We start from the raw sequence: 19,989 nt of genomic DNA, 5'->3' as shown, positions 1-19,989 counted from the left end.
CCATCCCTTCTCCCCAACCCTGCCCCTGGCTATCACTGATCTGCTTGCGTGCATGCTAAAATGGCTTCGGTCAAGTCAGGACTCTGCAACCCCATGGACTGTAGCCTGCCAGGCTCCTCTGTACAAGGAATTCTCCAGGCAAGAATACTGGAGTGGGTTGCCATGTCCTCCTCCAGAGGATCTTCCCGGGACTGAACCCCATCTCTTGAATCTCCTGCACTGGCAGGTGGGTTCTTTACCACTAGCGCCACCTGGGAAGCCCTTCTCTCACTCAGTTCAGTTCAGTTGGTCAGTCGTGTCCCACTCTGCGACCTCATGAACTGCAGCACACCAGGCCTCCCTGTCCATCACCAACTCCCAGAGTTTACTCAAACTCATGTCCATTGAGTCGGTAATACCATCCAACGATCTCATCCTCTGCCGTCCCCGTCTCCTCCCACCTTCAATCTTTCCCAGCATCAGGGTCTTTTCCAGTGAGTCAGTTCTTCACATCAGGTGGCCAAAGTATTGGAGTTTCAGCTTCAGCATCAGTTCTTCCAATGAGTATTCAGGACTGATCTCCTTTAGGATGGACTGGTTGGATCTCCTTGCAGTCCAAGGGACTCTCAAGAGTCTTCTCCAGCACCACAGTTCAAAAGCATCAATTCTTCGGAGCTCAGGTTTCTGTATAGTCCAACTCTCATATCCACACATGCCTACTGGAAAAAACATAGCCTTGACTAGATGGACCTTTGTGGGCAAAGTAATGTCTCTGCTTTTTAATATGCTGTCCAGGTTTGTCATAGCTTTTCTTCCAAGGAGCAAGTGTCTTTTAATTTCATGGCTGTAGTCACCATCTGCAGTGATTTTGGAGCCCCCCCAAAATAAAGCCTGTCACTGTTTCCATTGTTTCCCCATCTATTTACCATGAAGTGATGGGACCAGATGCCATGATCTTAGTTTTCTAAATGTTGAGTTTTAAGCCAACTTTTTCACTCTCTTCTTTCACTTTCATCAGTCAAGAGGCTCTTTCTTTGCTTTCTGGCATAAGGGTTGTGTCATCTGCATATCTGAGGTTATTGATATTTCTCCCGGCAATCTTGATTCCAGCTTGTGGTTCATCCAGCCCAGTGTTTCTCATGATGTAGTTTTCATATAAGTTAAATAGGCAAGGTGACAATATACAGCTTTGACTACTCCTTTCCCAATTTGGAACCAGTCTGTTGTTCGATTCCAGTTCTAATTGTTGCTTCCTGACCCGCATACAGATTTCTCAAGAGGCAGGTCAGGTGGTCTGGTATTCCTATCTCTTTAAGAATTTTCTCTCACTAGTTTTACCTTGTCTGGAATTTCGTATCAATGAGATCATACAGCATGTACTCTTTGTGTTCTGTTTCTTTCACTCACCATGATCATTTTGAGATTCATTCATGTGAATGGATGGATGGGTTCATTTGTAATTAAGTAGTATTTCATTCCGGAGAAGGCAATGGCACCCCACTCCAGTACTCTTGCCTGGAAAGTCCCATGGACGGAGGAGCCTGGTGGGCGGCAGTCCATGGGGTCACGAAGAGTCAGACACGACTGAGCGACCTCACTTTCCCTTTTCACTTTCATGCATTGGAGAAGGAAATGGCAACCCACTGCCGTGTTCTTGCCTGGAGAATCCCAGGGACGGGGGAGCCTGGTGGGCTGCCATCCATGGGGTCGCACGGAGTCGGACACGACTGAAGCGACTTAGCAGCAGCAGCAGCAGTATTTCATTCTATGGATGTGCCACATTTTGTTTATGCATTAGTGGGTTGACAGACATTTGGGTTGTTCCAGTTTGGAGATATTATAAATAATGCATAACTGGCCTTTTTAAAAGCTGGAAGGAGGTCAATCCTATCTAAAGTGAGTTGGATTTTATTTTCTCCTACCTACAGGGCATCAGTACCATGATAGATTCCTATTAACTTTTAAAAAGAGCGGTGAAAACAAATCTCACACATTTTGGTCATAATGCTCCTTTAAATGTCAGTGTTTTGTGCATTAAGTGTCTGTGAATCCTAAAAAATATAAGGAAAAGAAATTCTAAAGGTTCTGAAAGCTCACTTTACAACCAATAATAGAAAATACAAGTCGTTCCCCTAGTGAGGTAAACTTTGGATAACATCGGTTTTATCTCTGGAAAACGAAGCCCACAGAGTGTATCTTTCGATCTGAAAAACATTAACCTTTCAAGATTAAACTTTCCATTTACTTATAAACAGGGAACCTGAAATACTACTTCAGAACTCAGCCAGAAGCGGCTAACCGCTTTGAATGCCGGGATTTGTAGTCGGTGAATTACTCGTCCTAACCAAGATGGCGGATATGCTAATGAGCGGCCCCGAGGGAGTCTGGGCCGCGAGGGGATTGGGCGATGCGGGGATTCCGCGGGAGGGAAGCTAAGACCAGGTGTTACAACCTTTCCAGCGCAGGAAGCCGGATGCCCTGAAGTCTCGCGAGATCCTGCCGGGGCCCAATGGAGCGTTGGGGTCGGTTTATCACTAGGAGAGCTTGTTGGGGGCGGAGCTCTGCCCTGAGCGGGCCGGGAGGCGTAGGTGCCCGGCGTAGCGGCGTTTAGGCCGAGCTACCGCGGTGAGGAGCGAAGCTGTGGCCATGAAGGAGGAGAAGGAGCACAGGCCTAAGGAGAAGCGAGTAACCCTCTTGACTCCCCCAGGTGCTACAGGCAGCGGCGGTGGGGCTTCGGGAGACAGCACCAAAGGGGAAGATAAGCAGGATCGGAACAAGGAGAAGAAAGAGGCGTTGAGCAAGGTGTCTGGCCGGCTGTTGGCCCAGGAGAGGGCGGGACGGTTCCACCACCCGAGAAAGATGGTTGGGAATGGGGCTGCCCTCTTCCTCTCCCAATCTCTTCCTCTGTTTCTTCACTTGAGTGAAAATCGCATCACCCTGTCTCATCCACTCTCCCAAAATGGGGGTTCCCTTCCCGGCAGAGCCCCGGGATGGGAGTGAGGGAGGGCGGGGGGATTCCCTGACTAGAAGGGTTTAGGTCAGAGCCGTGAAATGATGATGGGAGGGGGGGCGATAGCGAAAAGGATGAGGAATTGAGGGGGAATTATTAAACAGGAAGGTGCTATCACCAGCGGGAGTAGTACGTGATAGGAATATTAACAGGTTAGTTGAGGGAATGGGTGGGTGGCGGCTATTAATGGTCTTGGGCCAAATCGGGTACATTCTGTTCGGGGAGCAGTGAGGGAATTGGGGGTATTTCTTAGAATTTTGAATTCTTTATGCTGACTGAATAAGGACTTTATCAATCAAGAATTCCTGGCACCCACAAAAGACCAGGGTTGGTTTACAAATTTCTTACCACTACTGAAAAATGGGTGACAGAAAATGAGGCGAAAACCTAGTAAACCGTGGGGCTTCGGGTTAACAGAACCTCAGAACCTAAGATTTCCTTGCTCCAGGCAGTTCTCGTTTCCGAGAGTTTTTTTTTTTTTTTTTTAACTATGTTACTGTTAACGTTTGATTAATCGTTCTGAGCGTTCTGAACATTCTCTTGGGTTTTTAGAAGTGATCTCATCTTTTAAAGGCCAACTTTCTTCAGGGACAGTGATTCAGGTATGACAGAAAATTGATTTGTACTAATTTTATTTTCCTTATTCATTTCTTAAGGTGGTAATTCGGAGATTACCGCCCACTTTGACCAAGGAGCAGCTTCAGGAACATCTTCAGCCTATGCCTGAGCATGATTATTTTGAGTTTTTTTCTAATGATACTAGGTAAAATAAGAGGGAGGGGTAAATGAAAAAGGTTTCTTCCGTTCTTTTTTTTAATCCTACTCATGATTTCTATTTGATTTTTGAGCCTTTTTAATATATGCATACTTGTAATTCAGCCAGACACCTGCAAGCACATTCACATAATTGCTTTCCTCCCTGCAGTTTGTATCCTCATATGTATGCAAGAGCATACATCAACTTTAAAAACCAAGAGGACATTATTTTGTTCAGGGATCGTTTTGATGGTTATGTATTCCTTGACAATAAAGGTGAGTCCTTTTAACTGAAGGGGGGAGTTTGTCATTTGTTTAAGACAGTGTATCCCTGTTCTCTTGATGCCTTCATAGTGTTTCTGAAATCCTGAGTGATAAGATGAGCAACATTTAAAGAGTTTTATGCATTTGATAAGCTTATGATAGCCTTATAAATAGATAATATGAGTTTTTACAGGTATTTGTATTAACCTATTATTTCTGTAGTTTGTCAACCAAAGGAAATTGCCACTGTTTTCTCCTCCTGTGACAGTTCTTTTGCCCTGTTTTAGGTGATCCATTGTCTTGAGTATTTACTAGTTTTAAGTGATACTGACAAGTGACTCTTTAAACTTGTATGACAAGTTTTAAATATTTACTTCTCATCTTGCTTCAAGGACCGATACTTATTTAATTCAGATCCTTTATGTCAATAGTTGCCAGTTGGAGTACTGTTTAACATTCTAAGTTGTATGTAATTAAACCACTGAGCTTGATGATTTCCCACTTCCTATCCAGGAGTTTATAGGGAAGAAAAACTTCTGCATTAACCCTCATTTTATTATTTGTTGCTTGCAACATTTAGCCAGAGAATGTCCAAGCCTTGCTACTTTTGCTACTAAGTTTGCTACTTTTCTTTTGGCTTCACAATATTGAATGATGTGTGTTTTTGTTAGATTATATTTTTTCAATATTACTTCAGAGTTGGTAAAAAATGAAATCTTTGTCAGGGAATATGCCAGTAAAAGTTGAAGAATTGCTACTATGTTTGTCCAGTTTTTATTAATCCCCCCAAACCAGCTACTTTTCTGCTCCACAAATTTATTCCAGTAGATAGCAAGTGGTTTCCTGAAAATCTGAGTTGTGTTTAACTTTTTCCTCTCTTTATCCCTTACATTTAAACAAGTGATGGATTTTGTCAATTTATTGTTTTTAATATCTTGTTCATCTAGACTGAGGACATTAGACTTACTGATACTTTCACATCTCCTCATCACCTAATGCTTAGACAACCACTCTCTCTAAACTTATAGAATTTTCCATTTTCTGTATAATTTAGTCTTACTTTGCCATGAAAATAATCTTTTTGAAGATAGTGACTTAAGACAGCAGTTGTGGGAAAAAAGTCCGAATTCCTTAGGCAGACAAAATGTTTTCATCACTTCAGAAAGAATCCTGTATTCATTAGCAGTCATCTCCCATTGTTTGGCCTCACTTCTAATTTTTTTTTTTTTTTTTTTTTTTGCCTATATTCCACAATTTCCTTTTGCTTTGGTCTGGTTTATCTATTCCTTTTCAGGTATATCAGTTATTAAGGTAATATGATTCTGCACTCACTAGGATTTCTAAAATCTTGTTTCCTCTGTGACTGCTTTGTGATATCTAATGGTCAGTTCTAGTAATTTATCCTGGCTTATGTTTACACACCAAAGGTGTAAAGATGGTATTTTATACCTTCTATGACATTATTCTATAGCAAGGATTTGATGTATTTTTCCAGTAGTCACTTAGGTTTTTAAAAAATTATTATTGAGATATAACTCATACCATAAAATTCAGTGGTTTTTAGTATATTCACAAAGGTTTATAACTATCACCACTGGGTAATTCCAGAATGTTTTCATCACTTCAAAAAGAATCCTGTATTCATTAGCAGTCATCTCCCATTCTCCTCTCCCCCAGCCCCTGGCAACGGCTAATCTACTAACTATGGATTTCCTTATTCTGAACATTTCATATGAACTAAATCATATAATATATGGCCTTTTGTGACTACCTCTTTCACTTAGCATGTTTTCAAGATTCATCCATGTTATAGTATGTATCATTATCTCATTGCTTTTTTGTTTTTTGACATTATTAAAAATTATGATAAAATACACATAAATAAAATTTATCATCTTAACCATTTTTAAGTGTGCAGTTCAGTAGTGCTGAGTACATTCACATTGTTCTGCAACTAATCTCTAGAACTTCTTCATCTTGTAAGACTGAAACTCTGCCCATTAAACAACTCCCCATTTCTCCCTGCCCCAAGCCTCTGACAGCTAGCTGTTAATACATTCTGCCTCTTTGAACCACTATTCTTATTAAGTTGACCATTCTAGGTGTCTCATATAAATGGAATAATAGTATTTGACTTTTAGTGACTGGCTTATTTTAATTAGCATATTGTCCTCAAGGTTAATCCATGTTAGAGCATGTGTCAGAATTTCCTTTTCCATTGTATGTATATACTTCATTTTCTTTATCCTTTCATCCTTTGAGAGACATTTGGCTATTGTGAATGCTGCTGCTGGAAATGTACAAACATCTGTTCAAGTTTCTGCTTTCATTTCTTTTGAATATATACCCCAAAGTGGAATTGCTGGGTCATGTGGTAATTCTATTTTTAATTCTTTGAGGAACCACCATACTGTTTGCCATAGTGGCTGCACCATTTTATATTCCCACCAGTAATGCCTGAGGGTTCTAATTTCTCCATGTCCTTGCCAACACTTGCTATTTTCTGGTTTTTTTCCCCCCTTTAACCATTCTGACAGGTATAAGGTGATATTGCATTGTGCATTTTGATTTGCATTTCCCTAATGATTAGTGAGGTAATATTTTAATCTCTTCACATTCTTAAGCACACAGCATCTTTTCATTTGCTTATTGGCCATTTATATATCATCTCTGGAGAAATGCCTATTCAAGTCCTTTGAACATTTAAAAATCAGATTATTTGGGGGTTTTGTTGTTGTTGAGTTACAGTTCTTTACATATTCTGTATATTGACCCCTTATTAGATATATGATTTGAAAATATTTTCTCCAGTTCTGTAGGCTTCTTTTTCACTCTGTTGATTGTGTCCCTAGATGCACAGAAGTTCTTAATTTTGATGCAGCACAGTTTATCTGTTTTTCACTTTTGTTGCCTGTGCTTGTGGTGTCTCCTGCTGTATTTTTTAATAACAGCTTTACTGAGATATAATGCACATGCCATAAAATTCACCCTTTTAAATAAGTACAGTTCAGTGTTTTTTTAGTATATTCACAAAGTTGTGCAGCTATCACTACAATCTAATTTTAGAACACATTCATCACACCATGTACCCATTAGTTGTTACACCCCATCTCTAGACAAGCACTAACCTGCCTTCTATCTCTAGCCTTACTTATTGTGGAGATTTCTGGTTTTGTAAAAAAATCAATTAAGGTATAATTTTCATTTTAAAATGCATCCATTTTACATGTGCATTTGGTGACTTTTGACATATTTATACCCCTGTATAGTCAGTATTGTGATCTTGTTTTGTTTTTTGTTTGTTTGCTTTTTGGCTGTGCCATGCAGTTTGCAGGATCTTAGTTCCCCCACCAGGAATCCAGTCTGGACTCTGAAGTGAAAGTGCCAAGTATTAAGCACTGGACCACCAAGGATTCCCTTTGATATATTTTTTAAATGAAAATTAGTTTGTAGATTTTTCCCCCCACATATCACAATATCAGAGTTTAGAGGTTGAATTTAAATGAATATTTTAATTCCCTCCCATATATTTTTGTTGTTTTTTCGGTATAAATTGGGGACTGCTTTGGTACCATGTTAATTTTAGTTGTGCCAATGAGATTTATGCCTTTTGGGAGACCCTATTCAGATCACTGTCATCAAAGGAAGCCTAGAGAGCAGGAGATTGAGTCTCTTGTATCCATTTTTGACATTGTCTTTCTTTTAGCAAGTGTGCTATTTTTTCTAAACAGGTCAGGAATATCCTGCCATCGTAGAATTTGCACCTTTTCAAAAAGCTGCAAAAAAGAAGACTAAGAAAAGAGATACTAAAGTTGGAACTATTGATGATGGTATAGTATAGCTCTAGTTACTTAATGTGCTAATGCCATGTGTTTTTTCATTTAATCTTCGATTAATAATTGATTTACAATGTTGTGTTAAAGTGATTCAGTAATACATATATCCATTCTTTTTCAGATTCTTTTCCCATATGGATTATTACCAAATACTGAATAGAGTTCCCTGTGCTATATAGTAGGGCCATAGATTTTTAAAAGAATATATTACCTTTGTGGGAATTGAGTGGACTCCAGTCTTTTAAATTAAGAAAACATATGAAATAAAGTTCATGAGAAATGTAATTCACTGATGAAAGCTTTGCTTTTAGAATGGAGATGGGTTTCCTCTAGTTATCACTCTCTTTGGCTAATGGCTTTTCATTCCTTCACCATTAAACAATATATTGTTGACTGTTGAGTAGTAAATCACCTTAGGTATATTCATTAGAAGACAATGGAAAAAGTCAGATGTTTCAAAATACAACTCCTTAAGGCCCCTTACCATTTTTATGATTATTTATTTGACTTTTGGTTTCCATTTGTATAAAGAGGAAGAGTTATTGAGAACTGTGATGGAAAAATTTCTGTGCTTGAGTAACAACATAAAGTAACTGAAGTGGCCAATCCTGTTTCTAGGCTTTGAATATGCAGTTAACTGCACACATTGAACTGAAATAACTGGAACTAAAAAACAAATAATTGCCATTTATGGTAAACTGGATCCAAGTTTTGAGATCTCTGTAATGTGGTTGTTGGTTAAGGACTTAGCCATAATATTTTATATCAGATTGGTATTTCAGAATCACCTAGTTTGGTTTCCATTATTATTTATTACTATAATGTGTATTTTATAAAGAAAACACAGGCAAGACTCAACACACAGCTGCTTATTGACTATATCATAGACTCAGATGTTGAAGACTAGATCAGGTGACATGCTCCACAGTGCATTCTCCACATAGAATATAATGACTCAGATGTGCTACCCCTTCTGATGTCGGAGGCATCTAGGAAAGAATTCCAGATATTACCATCACCTCTAGTGCCACATCTAGGACATCCCCCCTCATTTATCTGTTTAGAACACCCAATTTTCATTTTCTGAGTTTCTTTAAAGTGAGGTGTACCCATGTAGGAACTGCTTACATGCTCTACATGATACTGTCTGAGGGTCCCATAGCTATAGCTTACAGTTCTCCCATAAGTATGACTCTGGATTAATAGGAGTGGTGGTTTTTAAAAGCAAACTACTTAACATCCCTGGAGGTTGTATTACAATGCATGGTGTCTCACTTTGCCTGACTCTGTTGGTATATCTAATAGGAGTTCTTAGAGTAAGTGACCAATAAAGCCCCAAATAGTCTATCTTATGGGTATAGTTGGGTTTATTTTCAATCTTCCATGAAGCCGAAAATTATCTTCTTTGATAAGTAAATAGCCTGGATAATATTTCTTATTTTGTTTAAAGTCTGCTATATTTTCTATTTACTTAAATAATTATTTAGATCCAGAATATAGAAAATTTTTGGAGAGCTATGCTGCAGATAATGAGAAAATGACATCTACTCCAGAGACACTGCTAGAGGAAATAGAAGCAAAAAATAGAGAACTAATAGGTAAGTGGGCAAAAGGAATTAAGCATTATGGTTTTTTCATCAGAAGACCTGTCAGACTCCCACTTCCGTCATTTGCTAGCTATGTGACCATAGTAAAAGCACTAACTTCTCTGAGACTGCTCGTTCTACTATAAAGTGCAGATAATAGCTGACTCACAGGATTATAAGAATCCATCAATAAGATGGGAAATATTCTCTGACTTAATTGCACATATGCATATGTGCAATTAAGTCATGTCCAACTCTTTGTGACCACATGGACTATAGCCTGCCAGGCTCCTCTGTCCATGGGATTCTCCAGGCAAGAATATTGGAGTGGGTTGCCATGCCCTCCAGGGGATCTTCCCCACCCAGGGATAGAACCCGGGTCTCTTACATCTCTTGCATTGGCAGGCGGGTTCTTTACCAGTAGAGCCACCTGGGAAGCCCCCTCTGACTTATTTAGTGCCACACAAATGTTAGTATAAAACTTTGAAGAGCTATATGGGACCTTAAGATGTTAATGAGTCTTTGAAGATCAGTTGATGTTTTCTACTAATAAGTTCATATTCGTAAAAAGAAAAAAATTGACTTGAAAATATTTTAAAAAATGACATTGGTTACTGCAGAATTGAAAACCTCTTGAGAAATTCTAGCTTGGATGTTGGTTTTGGTATTAAGTTGTCACTACTGCATTGGCTCTAAACATAAGCATAGCCTCCAACATGCACAGGATTTCCACTCCTAGGAATTTCTCCAAAGGAAGTATGCTTTTCAAAAAGCTAGCTGTAAGATTAGATAGCATTGTTCAGAATATTGAAAAATGAATTAAATATTCTTTTAAAACTTGGTTTTTATTAATGGATGCTTCCCTGGTGGCTCAGCTGGTAAAGAATCCACCCGCAATGCGGGAGACCTGGGGTTGATCCCTGGGTTGGGAAGATCCCCTGGAGAAGGGAAAGGCTACCCACCCCAGTATTCTGGCCTGGAGAATTCCCTGGACTATATAGTCCATGGGGTTGCAAAGAGTCAGACACGACTGAGCGACTTTCACTTTCATAGTATAAGCCCACCTCTGATAGTTTCCATAAAATAAATTCCCAGAAGTGGAATTACGGGGTCAAAAGTATTAAAAATACTTTTAGCCCCTTATCCCAGTTTCTTCCTGGTTGAACAGATCTGTAAAACAAGAGAATGTCCTTCACACCTTATTCTCACTGACACCAGGAATTGCTCTTTTTAAAATTTGTTTTATTGTTTTAATTTAAATTTCTTAACTTTTAATATTTTAAACCTTCCTAATTTAAGTAGACTATTGTAAAACTTCTTTCCAATAAGATAGTTGTGAACTTACTGTTTGAGGGGTGTAGTTTTCCCACCTCGGGTGGTTGGCAGGGAATGTCAGAAAATGGACTCCTTTCTAGGGTTTGATTAAGTATTATTAATAATCTGTTTACATTTGTGTAGCTAAAAAGACAACTCCACTTTTGAGCTTCCTGAAAAACAAGCAGGTAAACCTTTTGTTTTTCTGGTTCTCACAATACTTCTATTTCATTGGTTCGCATTCTGTAAATTTAAGAGCACTGGGATCGTACAGTAGGGATAGCTGCTTTCTCTACCACTGTTCTTTAAATATTTGGCTCTCTGACCTGCTCCTTCACTCTGGTTGTTGGACCATAGATTCACTCTGCAGAGCTAGGGGTTCCTTAGCTTGTTCCAGTGGCATTCTTGATTTCCTGAAAGCCTTTGGATACTGTAGCAAGGCAGCAGTGGGAAACTGATGAGCAGGCTGTGGTCTTTTTCTCTCTCATATTCTGAATGGAGTCGGGAGGGGGTTAAGGAAGTGGCAAGTGGGAAGGAAAGATGATACAGTTAAGTGGGTGCCCACCGTACTTTCTGAACTATGTTTTTCGTGGTAATTACCTTGTCTGAAGACTTTGTTGATGTTTCTTTGCAGAGGATGAGAGAAGAAAAGAGAGAAGAAAGGAGGCGGCGAGAAATAGAAAGAAAAAGACAAAGAGAAGAAGAGAGGAGAAAGTGGAAAGAAGAAGAGAAACGAAAACGGAAAGATATAGAAAAGCTAAAGAAGATAGACAGAATTCCAGAAAGGGACAAATTAAAGGATGAACCAAAGATTAAGGTATGAACATAAGTTAAACTGACTGCATGTTGCTGAAAACTGCATGTACTATATCTACTTCTTCAAATATGCATGCATCTTGTATTGGTGTAAACTATTTTAGTTTTGTTTTTGTCTTTTTTGGGAGGGAGTGAATCTTTCCTGTAATATTCATGTATTACTCTTAATTTAAGATAATTTAAAAGATTAAGTAGTTTACATGGGATTTCTTTAGTGCAGTGTTATTTATAATCATTGAAAATGTTCGATTTTGGATTATTATTCTCTCAGTTCATATATAAGGGCTTAGGGCTGGCTGGCATGAATTATGGGGTTTATTCAGCTTTTCCTTCATATTTGATACATGAAGTTGCCTCATCTGTTTGTTTTCCACTGTCTTCAGGTACACAGGTTTCTGTTACAAGCTGTGAATCAGAAAAATGTAAGGACCAAGTACATGATACAGAGCACCTAGTATCATGTCACACACACACAGGTCTTAGTTAATAAGTCCTTTTGGTGGCGGTGGTGGTAGTGTTACCTGTAGAAAATGCCCTCAGGCTGACTTGAGTCTTAAAAGCTGAACCGTTTTAAATTCCTGATTTAGAAAGAAACCCAGATGATTTCCTGATGCTCTGCTGTGTACCCAGAAGCTTCAACAATGTGCAGTGAGAGGACAGCCATGCCTTAAGAGCTCTTTCCCCTTCCTTTATACACCTCTCATACCTGGCTGCCTTGTGGGAGTTTTTGGAATATACATCCTCTCCCCTCTCACATGATTCCCCACGTTACCTTCTTGGGTCTACCTGGGAATCTGTGAGCAGCAGATTCTGATTAACACACTGCATGTAGGAAGAGGAAAACCTGTGGAAAGACTCCAGCCTAGCTGCTTCCCTTCCAGGGGCCTGGCTTGGGCAGCCCTTGCTCCAGCAAACTGCCCAGGGAAGTACTTGTACATAGTATGGCAGAGAAAGTCAGAGAAAATCTCACAGAGATGATGGCTGAGTCTCCTTTTACCTCCTCAGAATTCAGCCAGTCAAGTCGCTAGGGCACCCCGAGGCTCTCCAGGACTCATTGGTGATAAGGGGCTTGGCGGTGGCAGGGTGGGGAGGTTCTCGTCTTAATTCCTTCTATCAATCTCTGTGTCTGCCCTGCTACAAGCAACCTGACTTGCTATTTCTGTCAGCAAGGCAGAAGGTCAAGCCGGCTATGCTAGAGACGTTCGTTAATAGTCTTATTAGAATAATGAACATCTTGGCTCCTGACGAAGATGTTCATTAGAGAAATAAGAACACTTGCAATGAAACCTGCACATGTTATCCTCACTTTGCACTGGTGCCTCTGTAGTGTCCACTCTGGACTCACTGTTTTCAGTGGCTGTCTGTGTGCTGAAATACTTCATGCTTAAGTCTCATGCGCGGTGCTTTGCCTTTAGCTTCGTGGCTTGTATGATGCCTTCACACTGAGATGAAACTCTGTATGATGCCTTCACTCTGAGACTTGAAATTCCTAAAAATCTCTCTGAATATCCAACACTTGGGTGTGTATTCTAGAGAGATTTGTAGAAGCGGCATAATAAACTTCTGTTAACAATCTGAACTTTATAAACCACTTTTTTTAGAATTGCATTCTGTCATATATACATATGACATTGAACAGAGTTCCTATTCAGTAGAGATGGAACTTCACAGTTCTGTTGTATGAGATATTTGGATTTTTAAATCAAATGCCAAATAATTCTTGCTTTTCATCTCTAATGATAGTATGATTGTACCATCATAAGTATGTAGCTACTCTCAGACTCAAGGCAAAATTATTCCTGCAATGGATCTCTCCTTTGGTGACAAGGTATATGTTGTTCTAATAACTGTGTAAAAATAGTCCAGCAATAATGACCTGGCTAGCATTTTAAATTTGTACCATATTTTCCTATCAAGTTATACCAACATGCTGGCTTGCTACAGAAGGCATACTTGAAAGTAAGGGTTGATCTACTCAAAGGTTGACCCATTTAAAGCCAAAGGAGTCTTGATCCTATTGCCACAAAGTGATTAAACCACTTCACTGGAGTGCATAACACTTTCACATTAATAGCACCCTTTTAGCAAATTACTGCTCTTTGTGCACTGTTTGTTCACCTGAAAGTTTGAGTACTGCAGAGACGGGGCCTTCAGTAGCCTGCATTGAAAATATTTAGTATATTGTTTTCTTTGCGAGAATCAGAAGACAATCCCATCCTTCAAAATAAACCTAAGTTTGTTCTCTTTAAAGCTGCTCAAGAAGCCAGAAAAAGGAGATGAAAAAGAATTGGACAAAAGAGAAAAGCTCAAGAAATTGGACAAAGAGAATCTGAGTGATGAAAGAGCCAGTGGGCAAAGTTGTACATTGCCCAAGCGTTCTGAGGGTGAATTTAAAGATGAAAAGCCTAAGAGGTCGGTAGTCGAGGGCTCTTGGGTACATTTGTTTTCGACCTGTTTCTGGCTGCTAGTTTTACTGCTGCATTCTGGACTTGTACCTGAATCAAGATACTGGGTTTTATGAGGGGTATGGGGATGAGGAGGACAGGTTTCAAGTATTTTAGTATCTTAATCTGGTTGAATGACTTGGGGTTTTTTTCCAAATTGCTTTTCAAAATAGTATTTTTTTTTTTCAATGCTGCTCCGAAAGTTCAGCCTCGCTGGAGTGGCCAAGGCAGGATCAGAGTGTTCCTTGTGATTAGAAGAGCTTCAAGGGTGCATTCTCAGATTTGTTTTTCGTGCAGACCTGAAGATGAGAGTGGCAGAGAATACAGGGAGAGGGAGCGGGATTATGATCGAGACCAAGAGCGCATCCTGCGGGAGAGAGAGAGGCTGAAGCGGCAGGAAGAAGAGCGCCGCAGGCAGAAGGAGCGCTATGAGAAAGAGAAGGCTTTCAAGAGAAAGGAAGAAGAAATGAAGAAGGAGAAAGAAACACTTCGGGATAAAGGAAAGAAGCCTGAAAGTACAGAGCCAGTAGGCAGCTCAGAAAAAACTGAAAAGAAAGAAGAAGTGGTTAAGAGAGATCGCATAAGAAACAAGGTGCTGCATTTCATTAAACTTCTTTTCATGAGGATTTTCTTTGTCTTTTCTTGCAAGTATAAAGGAGAGGGCTAGCTCATTGTTACGGAATTTTAGGGGAACTTTATCTGTACCTTTTTGCAGTCTTGGTGGGGTCCTTTTATTAAAGTTTGTGTATACTTTTCAACGGAGAAGGCAGTGGCAACCCACTCCAGTACTCTTGCCTGGAGAATCCCATGGACGGAGGAGGCTGGTAGGCTGCAGTCCATGGGGTCACCATGAGTCGGATATGACTGAGCGACTTCACTTTCAGGTTTCACTTTCATGCATTGGAGAAGGAAATGGCAACCCACTCCAGTGTTCTTGCCTGGAGAATCCCAGGGACAGGGGAGCCTTGTGGGCTGCCATCTATGGGGTCACACAGAGTCGGATGCGACTGAAGCAATTTAGCAGCAGCAGCAGCAGTACTTTTCAAACATACACAAAAGTAGAGAGAACAGAGGAGTAGTAGGATGTACTTATCACCCAGCTTTGGCAATTATCACCTTGTGGCCAATTTTCTTTCTACTCTACCCCATCTTACTCCTATGGGATTATTTTCAAGCAAAACCTAGACAGATAATTTCTTCTTTAAATATGTCAGTATTAAGAGTAAAGACTTTTTTTAAAAAAAGTTTGGTCACACTGTGAGGCAAATGGGATATGGGATCTTAGTTCCCCAACCAGGGACGAAACCCATGCCCTCTACAGTGGGAGTGTGGAGCCTTAACCATTGGATTGCCAGGGTTTTTTCTTAATAAAATAACCCTAATATTATTTTTCTTAATAAAATAACCCTAATAGCATTTTCACACCAGACAGAAGAAGAATTTCTGACAATAACTCTTTAGCATCCTATCTACCCAGTGTATAGATTTTCCCAATTGTCTCATTAACATCTCTTTTCATTAACATCTTTTTTATAGGCTCTAAACAAGGTCCACAAATTGTATTTGCTTGAAATGTTCCCTTAAGTCTCTTTTCATCTAAGTAATTCCTCTTCCTTTCGTTTTCTACCATTTCTTTGTTGCAGAAATCAGTTTGCCCTCTAGAGCGTCTAATAGTCCAGAGTGGCTAATTATATCCCTGTGGTAACATTGAACATGTTCCTCTACCTTTTATGTTTCCTTGAAAACCAGTAGTCATATCTAGAGCAGGGTCAGAAAATTTTTTTCGTTCAAGGGCCAGATGGTAAATATTTTAGGCTTTTGTGGGCCATGTGGTCTCTGTCAAAACCAGTAAGCTTTGTAGGAAAGTAGGCATGAACAGCATGTAAAAGAATAAGCATGGCTGAGAGCCAAACTTTTTTCACAGAAAGAGGTGGGTGGCCCCCTCATCTAGAGGCCTTAATATATTCAGACCCAGTTGTTGGCAAGAATACTTGATAGGTGGTGGTGTGCAGTTCCTACTGCATTGTATCAGGAAGCATACAATGTCTTGGTATCCGTTTATTGTGATGTTAAGATTGACCAATAGTAATGGTACTATGGTTATGTGATAAGATGTTCTTGCTCTTAGGATACACAAGCTGAAATATTACCAATGAAGAATCATATGATCAATAATAATGGTATTATGGTTATGTGATAGGATGTCCTTGCTCTGAGGATACACAAGCTGATACACAAGCACTTATTCTCCAGTGGTTCTGCAAAAATAATAATGTATCTATGTATGTGTGTGCCTGCATACACACTATAGACAGCAAAGGCATTTTTGACAAAATGTTAATCATCATGAATCTAGGAGAAGGGTATTAGGTATTCATTGTACAAGTTTGGCAACGTTTCTATAGATTTAAAATTTTTTGAGATAAAAAGTTGGAAAAATGGCTGATCAATTAGCTCCGGTATTGTAAGCCTGATCCATATAAAATTTTTTTATCAGCCTTTCTCCTAATGATGTTGTTTAGGTTCATTATTTCATAGGGAGAGATTGGAAAATGTTGATATATATATACAAATTCTGCCTTTCCTGTTGCATTTATGATCTGAAATTCTTCCACAGAGAGTTGTTTTCCCTTATCAACTATTTGGTTAGTCTTGAAATTCAGTTCACACAGGAAAGGCAAAAATAGCACTTGATCCATTCCTTTTATTTACAGTATTCAGAGTAATGAGTTGGTGTCCCAGCAACTTGTAGGGGTTATCAATGAGTTTTGTTCTGCTTAGTCTTTAAATAACTTGTGGATTTAGAAATACTTGGTGAACTCCAACTTGTTATTATCAGTTATTGCCCTTGCTGACGTTTAACTTGTACTATCTTTGCACACTGGCAGCCCTATCATCGGTTTCTCTAAATACTATGTGGCAGTCTCATCTGTTTTAACGTTTCTTCTTGTTAAAGCAGTGAAATGTTTTGCTGGAATTACTCACTTGAGAATAATGCTTTAAGGCTCTTTCATATGTCAGGGAGAAAGGACAAGGAAGGCTCATGTTGTCTTTTGTTGAATTAGGGAAAAAAAGGCCTATACATTTAAGTTTTCCAGGGTCATATTGTGATAAACCAAACACATTACTTGAACTGAGAGGTACCTGGTGATGATATTGAGGCCTATTTAGGAACGTGAGATGTAAAGTGTTACCTAGAGATTCTCTAGCTGGGTTGTCACCTTGTCAAATCTGAATTAAGAGAGAGTCATATTTGTGCTAAGTTACTAGTGTCTGAGCTCATAACTTCAGGGACTTTGCATTATTAAGAATTGGCATTCTTTATTATTGTTTTCACTCCTAAAATTTTCTTAAGTGGTGGTGCATTTTAAAATCCATTTACTGATGGGGAGGAGAGGTAGACAACAACCACTCTAAATAAAAACTATTCAAGCTGATTCAGTACATCTTGAGATAGTAAAGAAAATTAGGCAGTAAACTTATCAAAATTTACTCTGGGCATATAAAATAATACTTGATAACTATTGCTTATAAATAGTTGTTTTTTATTTATAAAAATAAATAGTTGTGAAATAGTTGTTTTTCTTTGTAGGTAGGGGAAAGGAAGCAGGCAGTTTGAAGCCAAGTAACCATCAACACTTCATGTACTGTGCCCTCAATTTTGATCTCGTGTGGGCTCTCACTGGTATATATATTCCCCTGGACATGCTTAGTAGCAGTTTTGTAACATGAGCATTTCATTTTACTTTAGGATCGCCCGGCGATGCAGCTTTACCAGCCAGGAGCTCGAAGCCGAAATCGACTCTGTCCCCCTGATGACAGCACCAAGTCCGGAGATTCAGCCATAGAAAAAAAGCAGGAAAGTGGTATTAGCCATAGAAAAGAAGGAAGCGAGGAGTGATAGGTCCAAATGGCCTTAGGTGTCCTGACTGTCTAGGCAGCCAAAGAGCACGAATTAAGCAATCCAGAAGTGCCTTCAGGGCAAAGGAATAGAGAGAGAGAGAAAGGGGGTCGCTGTGCTGGTGGGGTACACTGCAGAGGAGTATGTTTTGCGTTAAAGCAGGAACCCGATTGCAGGTTCAGATTGGAAGTACAATTTTCATTTTTTATGCAGTTCCTACAAATTTAAAGTGTCAGACAAAGCTGAGGGGGAGAGGACACGCATTGCAGTTTGCAGGCAAGAAGTATCACGAGAGGACTTATTTAGGTATGACACGAGAAGAAGATAGAAGAACTGGCTTTAAAATCAAAAGGTTTTCTTAATCCTGGATTGAATTTTCTTAAATTTCAATGGAGCAGAGTCACTGTGAAGTCTCGTTCAGATCTAGTTATAGTCATTGTTGGTGATAACTGTTGACTTTGTGTAGTGTAGAAGCAAGAAGCATGTAATTGTAATACAAGTACAGTGAAGGATATAACACATTTTCACTTATGCAGAAATTTAAATAGTCATGTCATGTCGATATCTTATGTCCTAAAGTTTTAGGATTAGTTTGGGAACAGCTACCCACTCCAGTATTCTGGCCTGGAGAATTCCATGGACTATGTAGTCCACGGGGTTGCAAAGAGTCAGACACAACTCAGCAACTTTCAGTTTAGTTCTTTGTTTGCTTACGTGAGATTAGTGTAAAAAAATTTTTTTTTAAACATCTCCTTTTGCCTTTAGTAATTTTTATATTTGTAAAGTTTAACCCTTAGTTGGTTCTTGACAATCCAGTCTTTGTTTGACTTTAGGTCTCATGAGCTGAGTGCCTACCCTCTCCAGGAAGGAAACTGCACCAATATTTGTTCCTGTTAAATAGCAACTTAGCTTGTTTTGCATTGATGTCAATAAATATCAACATCACTCAAGTATGAAGCTAAGTGTGTTTATTAACTTTACAAAATAGCTATTACTTTTGAGAAATTAAACTTTTGATACTTATCTTTTGGGAATTTTGAAAGTGGATGAATGCTATTTGTTTTTGCCTTCACTAGCACCATGCTTTTATTTTACCCCCAAAGAAGACCAAATCATGGTTCACCGTTCTTGTTCCATGAGAACCAGAATTCGTCTGGACGACATCCTTGAGCTACTGCTTCATTTCCATCTTGCCAGCTTCTCCTATGATGGCGTCAGTTTGCCTTTACTTAATAAGTCACTGCTTTATGTTTACTCAGCTTTTAGAAACCAGAATCCCAAAAGGCAGGTAAAGAGGAAGAGACATTGAAGGTGATTGAAAGAGAATGCTCCTCAGCTGACACAAAGGAGGAGGAATTTTCAAGGAGAAGGAATTTTCAAGGAGAAGAATGTCTGGCAGTGTCCCATGCCACAGGGAGAGGAGATTAAGGAAGACAAACATGCAGTGTTCACTGGATTTGGCACTATTGAAGCATGTGTGAACTGGTGAGAAAGAAACCATGTTATAGTGAGGGGTGAGTGGCAGGTGGGAAGTGGAGATTGGGGCAGATGGACATACGGGTCTTGGAACTCAGCAGAGATTTGCACTGTAGATACCAGTTTCGAATTCATCTATTTTTAGGTGATCATTGAAGCCATGGACCTGGATTTAATCACTTAGAGGGAAAGAGTAGGGAAAAAACAGAAATAGACCTAGAGCCCAGCCTTAAAGAACTCTTAAGGATGCTAAACAGGTAAGGGAATGTATCTATAAAGACAGAAAAGGAGTAGCCAGAAAGTAGGTGAAAAACCAGAAGACCAGTATTACCTAACCCAAGAGAAAAGAATGAAGAAGGAAAGGGGAGTGGCCATCAGGGTTAGATGCTGCTGGAAGGTCAGTGTGATGCCTGAAAAAAGGCCATGGAATTCAGTGACTTAACAAATCACTGATGACCTGGAATGATAAGGAATGAAAGCCAGACTGCCCTGATAATGGAAACAGCATAGACAGCTCTTCAGAGAAATCAAAAAAAATGGTGATAGATAAAGGGTATTGGGGAAGGATTTTTTTTTTAAATATGACAAATACTAAAGCATTTTTAGA

The 19,989-nt window shown here is 39.4% G+C and overlaps 1 protein-coding gene across 2 annotated transcripts; it reads left to right on the top strand.

The window, feature by feature from the left end:
* The first annotated feature begins 2,576 nt into the window (after positions 1-2,576).
* Positions 2,577-18,826, top strand: UPF3B (UPF3B regulator of nonsense mediated mRNA decay). Of its 2 annotated transcripts, XM_052663318.1 has the most exons (11): positions 2,577-2,781; positions 3,646-3,752; positions 3,915-4,021; positions 7,741-7,839; positions 9,333-9,443; positions 10,890-10,933; positions 11,380-11,562; positions 11,945-11,983; positions 13,813-13,973; positions 14,303-14,597; positions 17,757-18,826. In XM_052663318.1, the coding sequence occupies exons 1-11, from the start codon at positions 2,626-2,628 to the stop codon at positions 17,904-17,906; spliced, it is 1,452 nt and encodes a 483-aa protein (XP_052519278.1). In that variant the 5' UTR covers positions 2,577-2,625; the 3' UTR covers positions 17,907-18,826. The 2 variants fall into 2 exon arrangements, with proteins under 2 accessions (XP_052519278.1, XP_052519279.1); XM_052663319.1 differs by lacking the exon at positions 11,945-11,983.
* The last annotated feature ends 1,163 nt before the right edge of the window (positions 18,827-19,989 follow it).

Source organism: Budorcas taxicolor, chromosome X, assembly GCF_023091745.1.
Source record: "Budorcas taxicolor isolate Tak-1 chromosome X, Takin1.1, whole genome shotgun sequence".
Classification (NCBI taxonomy): domain Eukaryota; kingdom Metazoa; phylum Chordata; class Mammalia; order Artiodactyla; family Bovidae; genus Budorcas; species Budorcas taxicolor.
The sequence above is the reverse complement of the archived record's forward strand: the minus strand, read 5'-3'. Positions and strand labels throughout refer to the sequence as shown.

What these genes read in the sequence shown, in the direction of transcription:
- UPF3B (XM_052663318.1), top strand. Translation starts at nt 2,626, where the DNA reads ATGAAGGAGGAGAAGGAGCACAGGCCTAAGGAGAAGCGAGTAACCCTC. An exon ending in AAAAAATAGAGAACTAATAG is followed by an intron (nt 9,444 to 10,889) that starts GTAAGTGGGCAA and finishes ACATTTGTGTAG; the next exon opens with CTAAAAAGACAACTCCACTT. An exon ending in AAAGATGAAAAGCCTAAGAG is followed by an intron (nt 13,974 to 14,302) that starts GTCGGTAGTCGA and finishes TTTTTCGTGCAG; the next exon opens with ACCTGAAGATGAGAGTGGCA.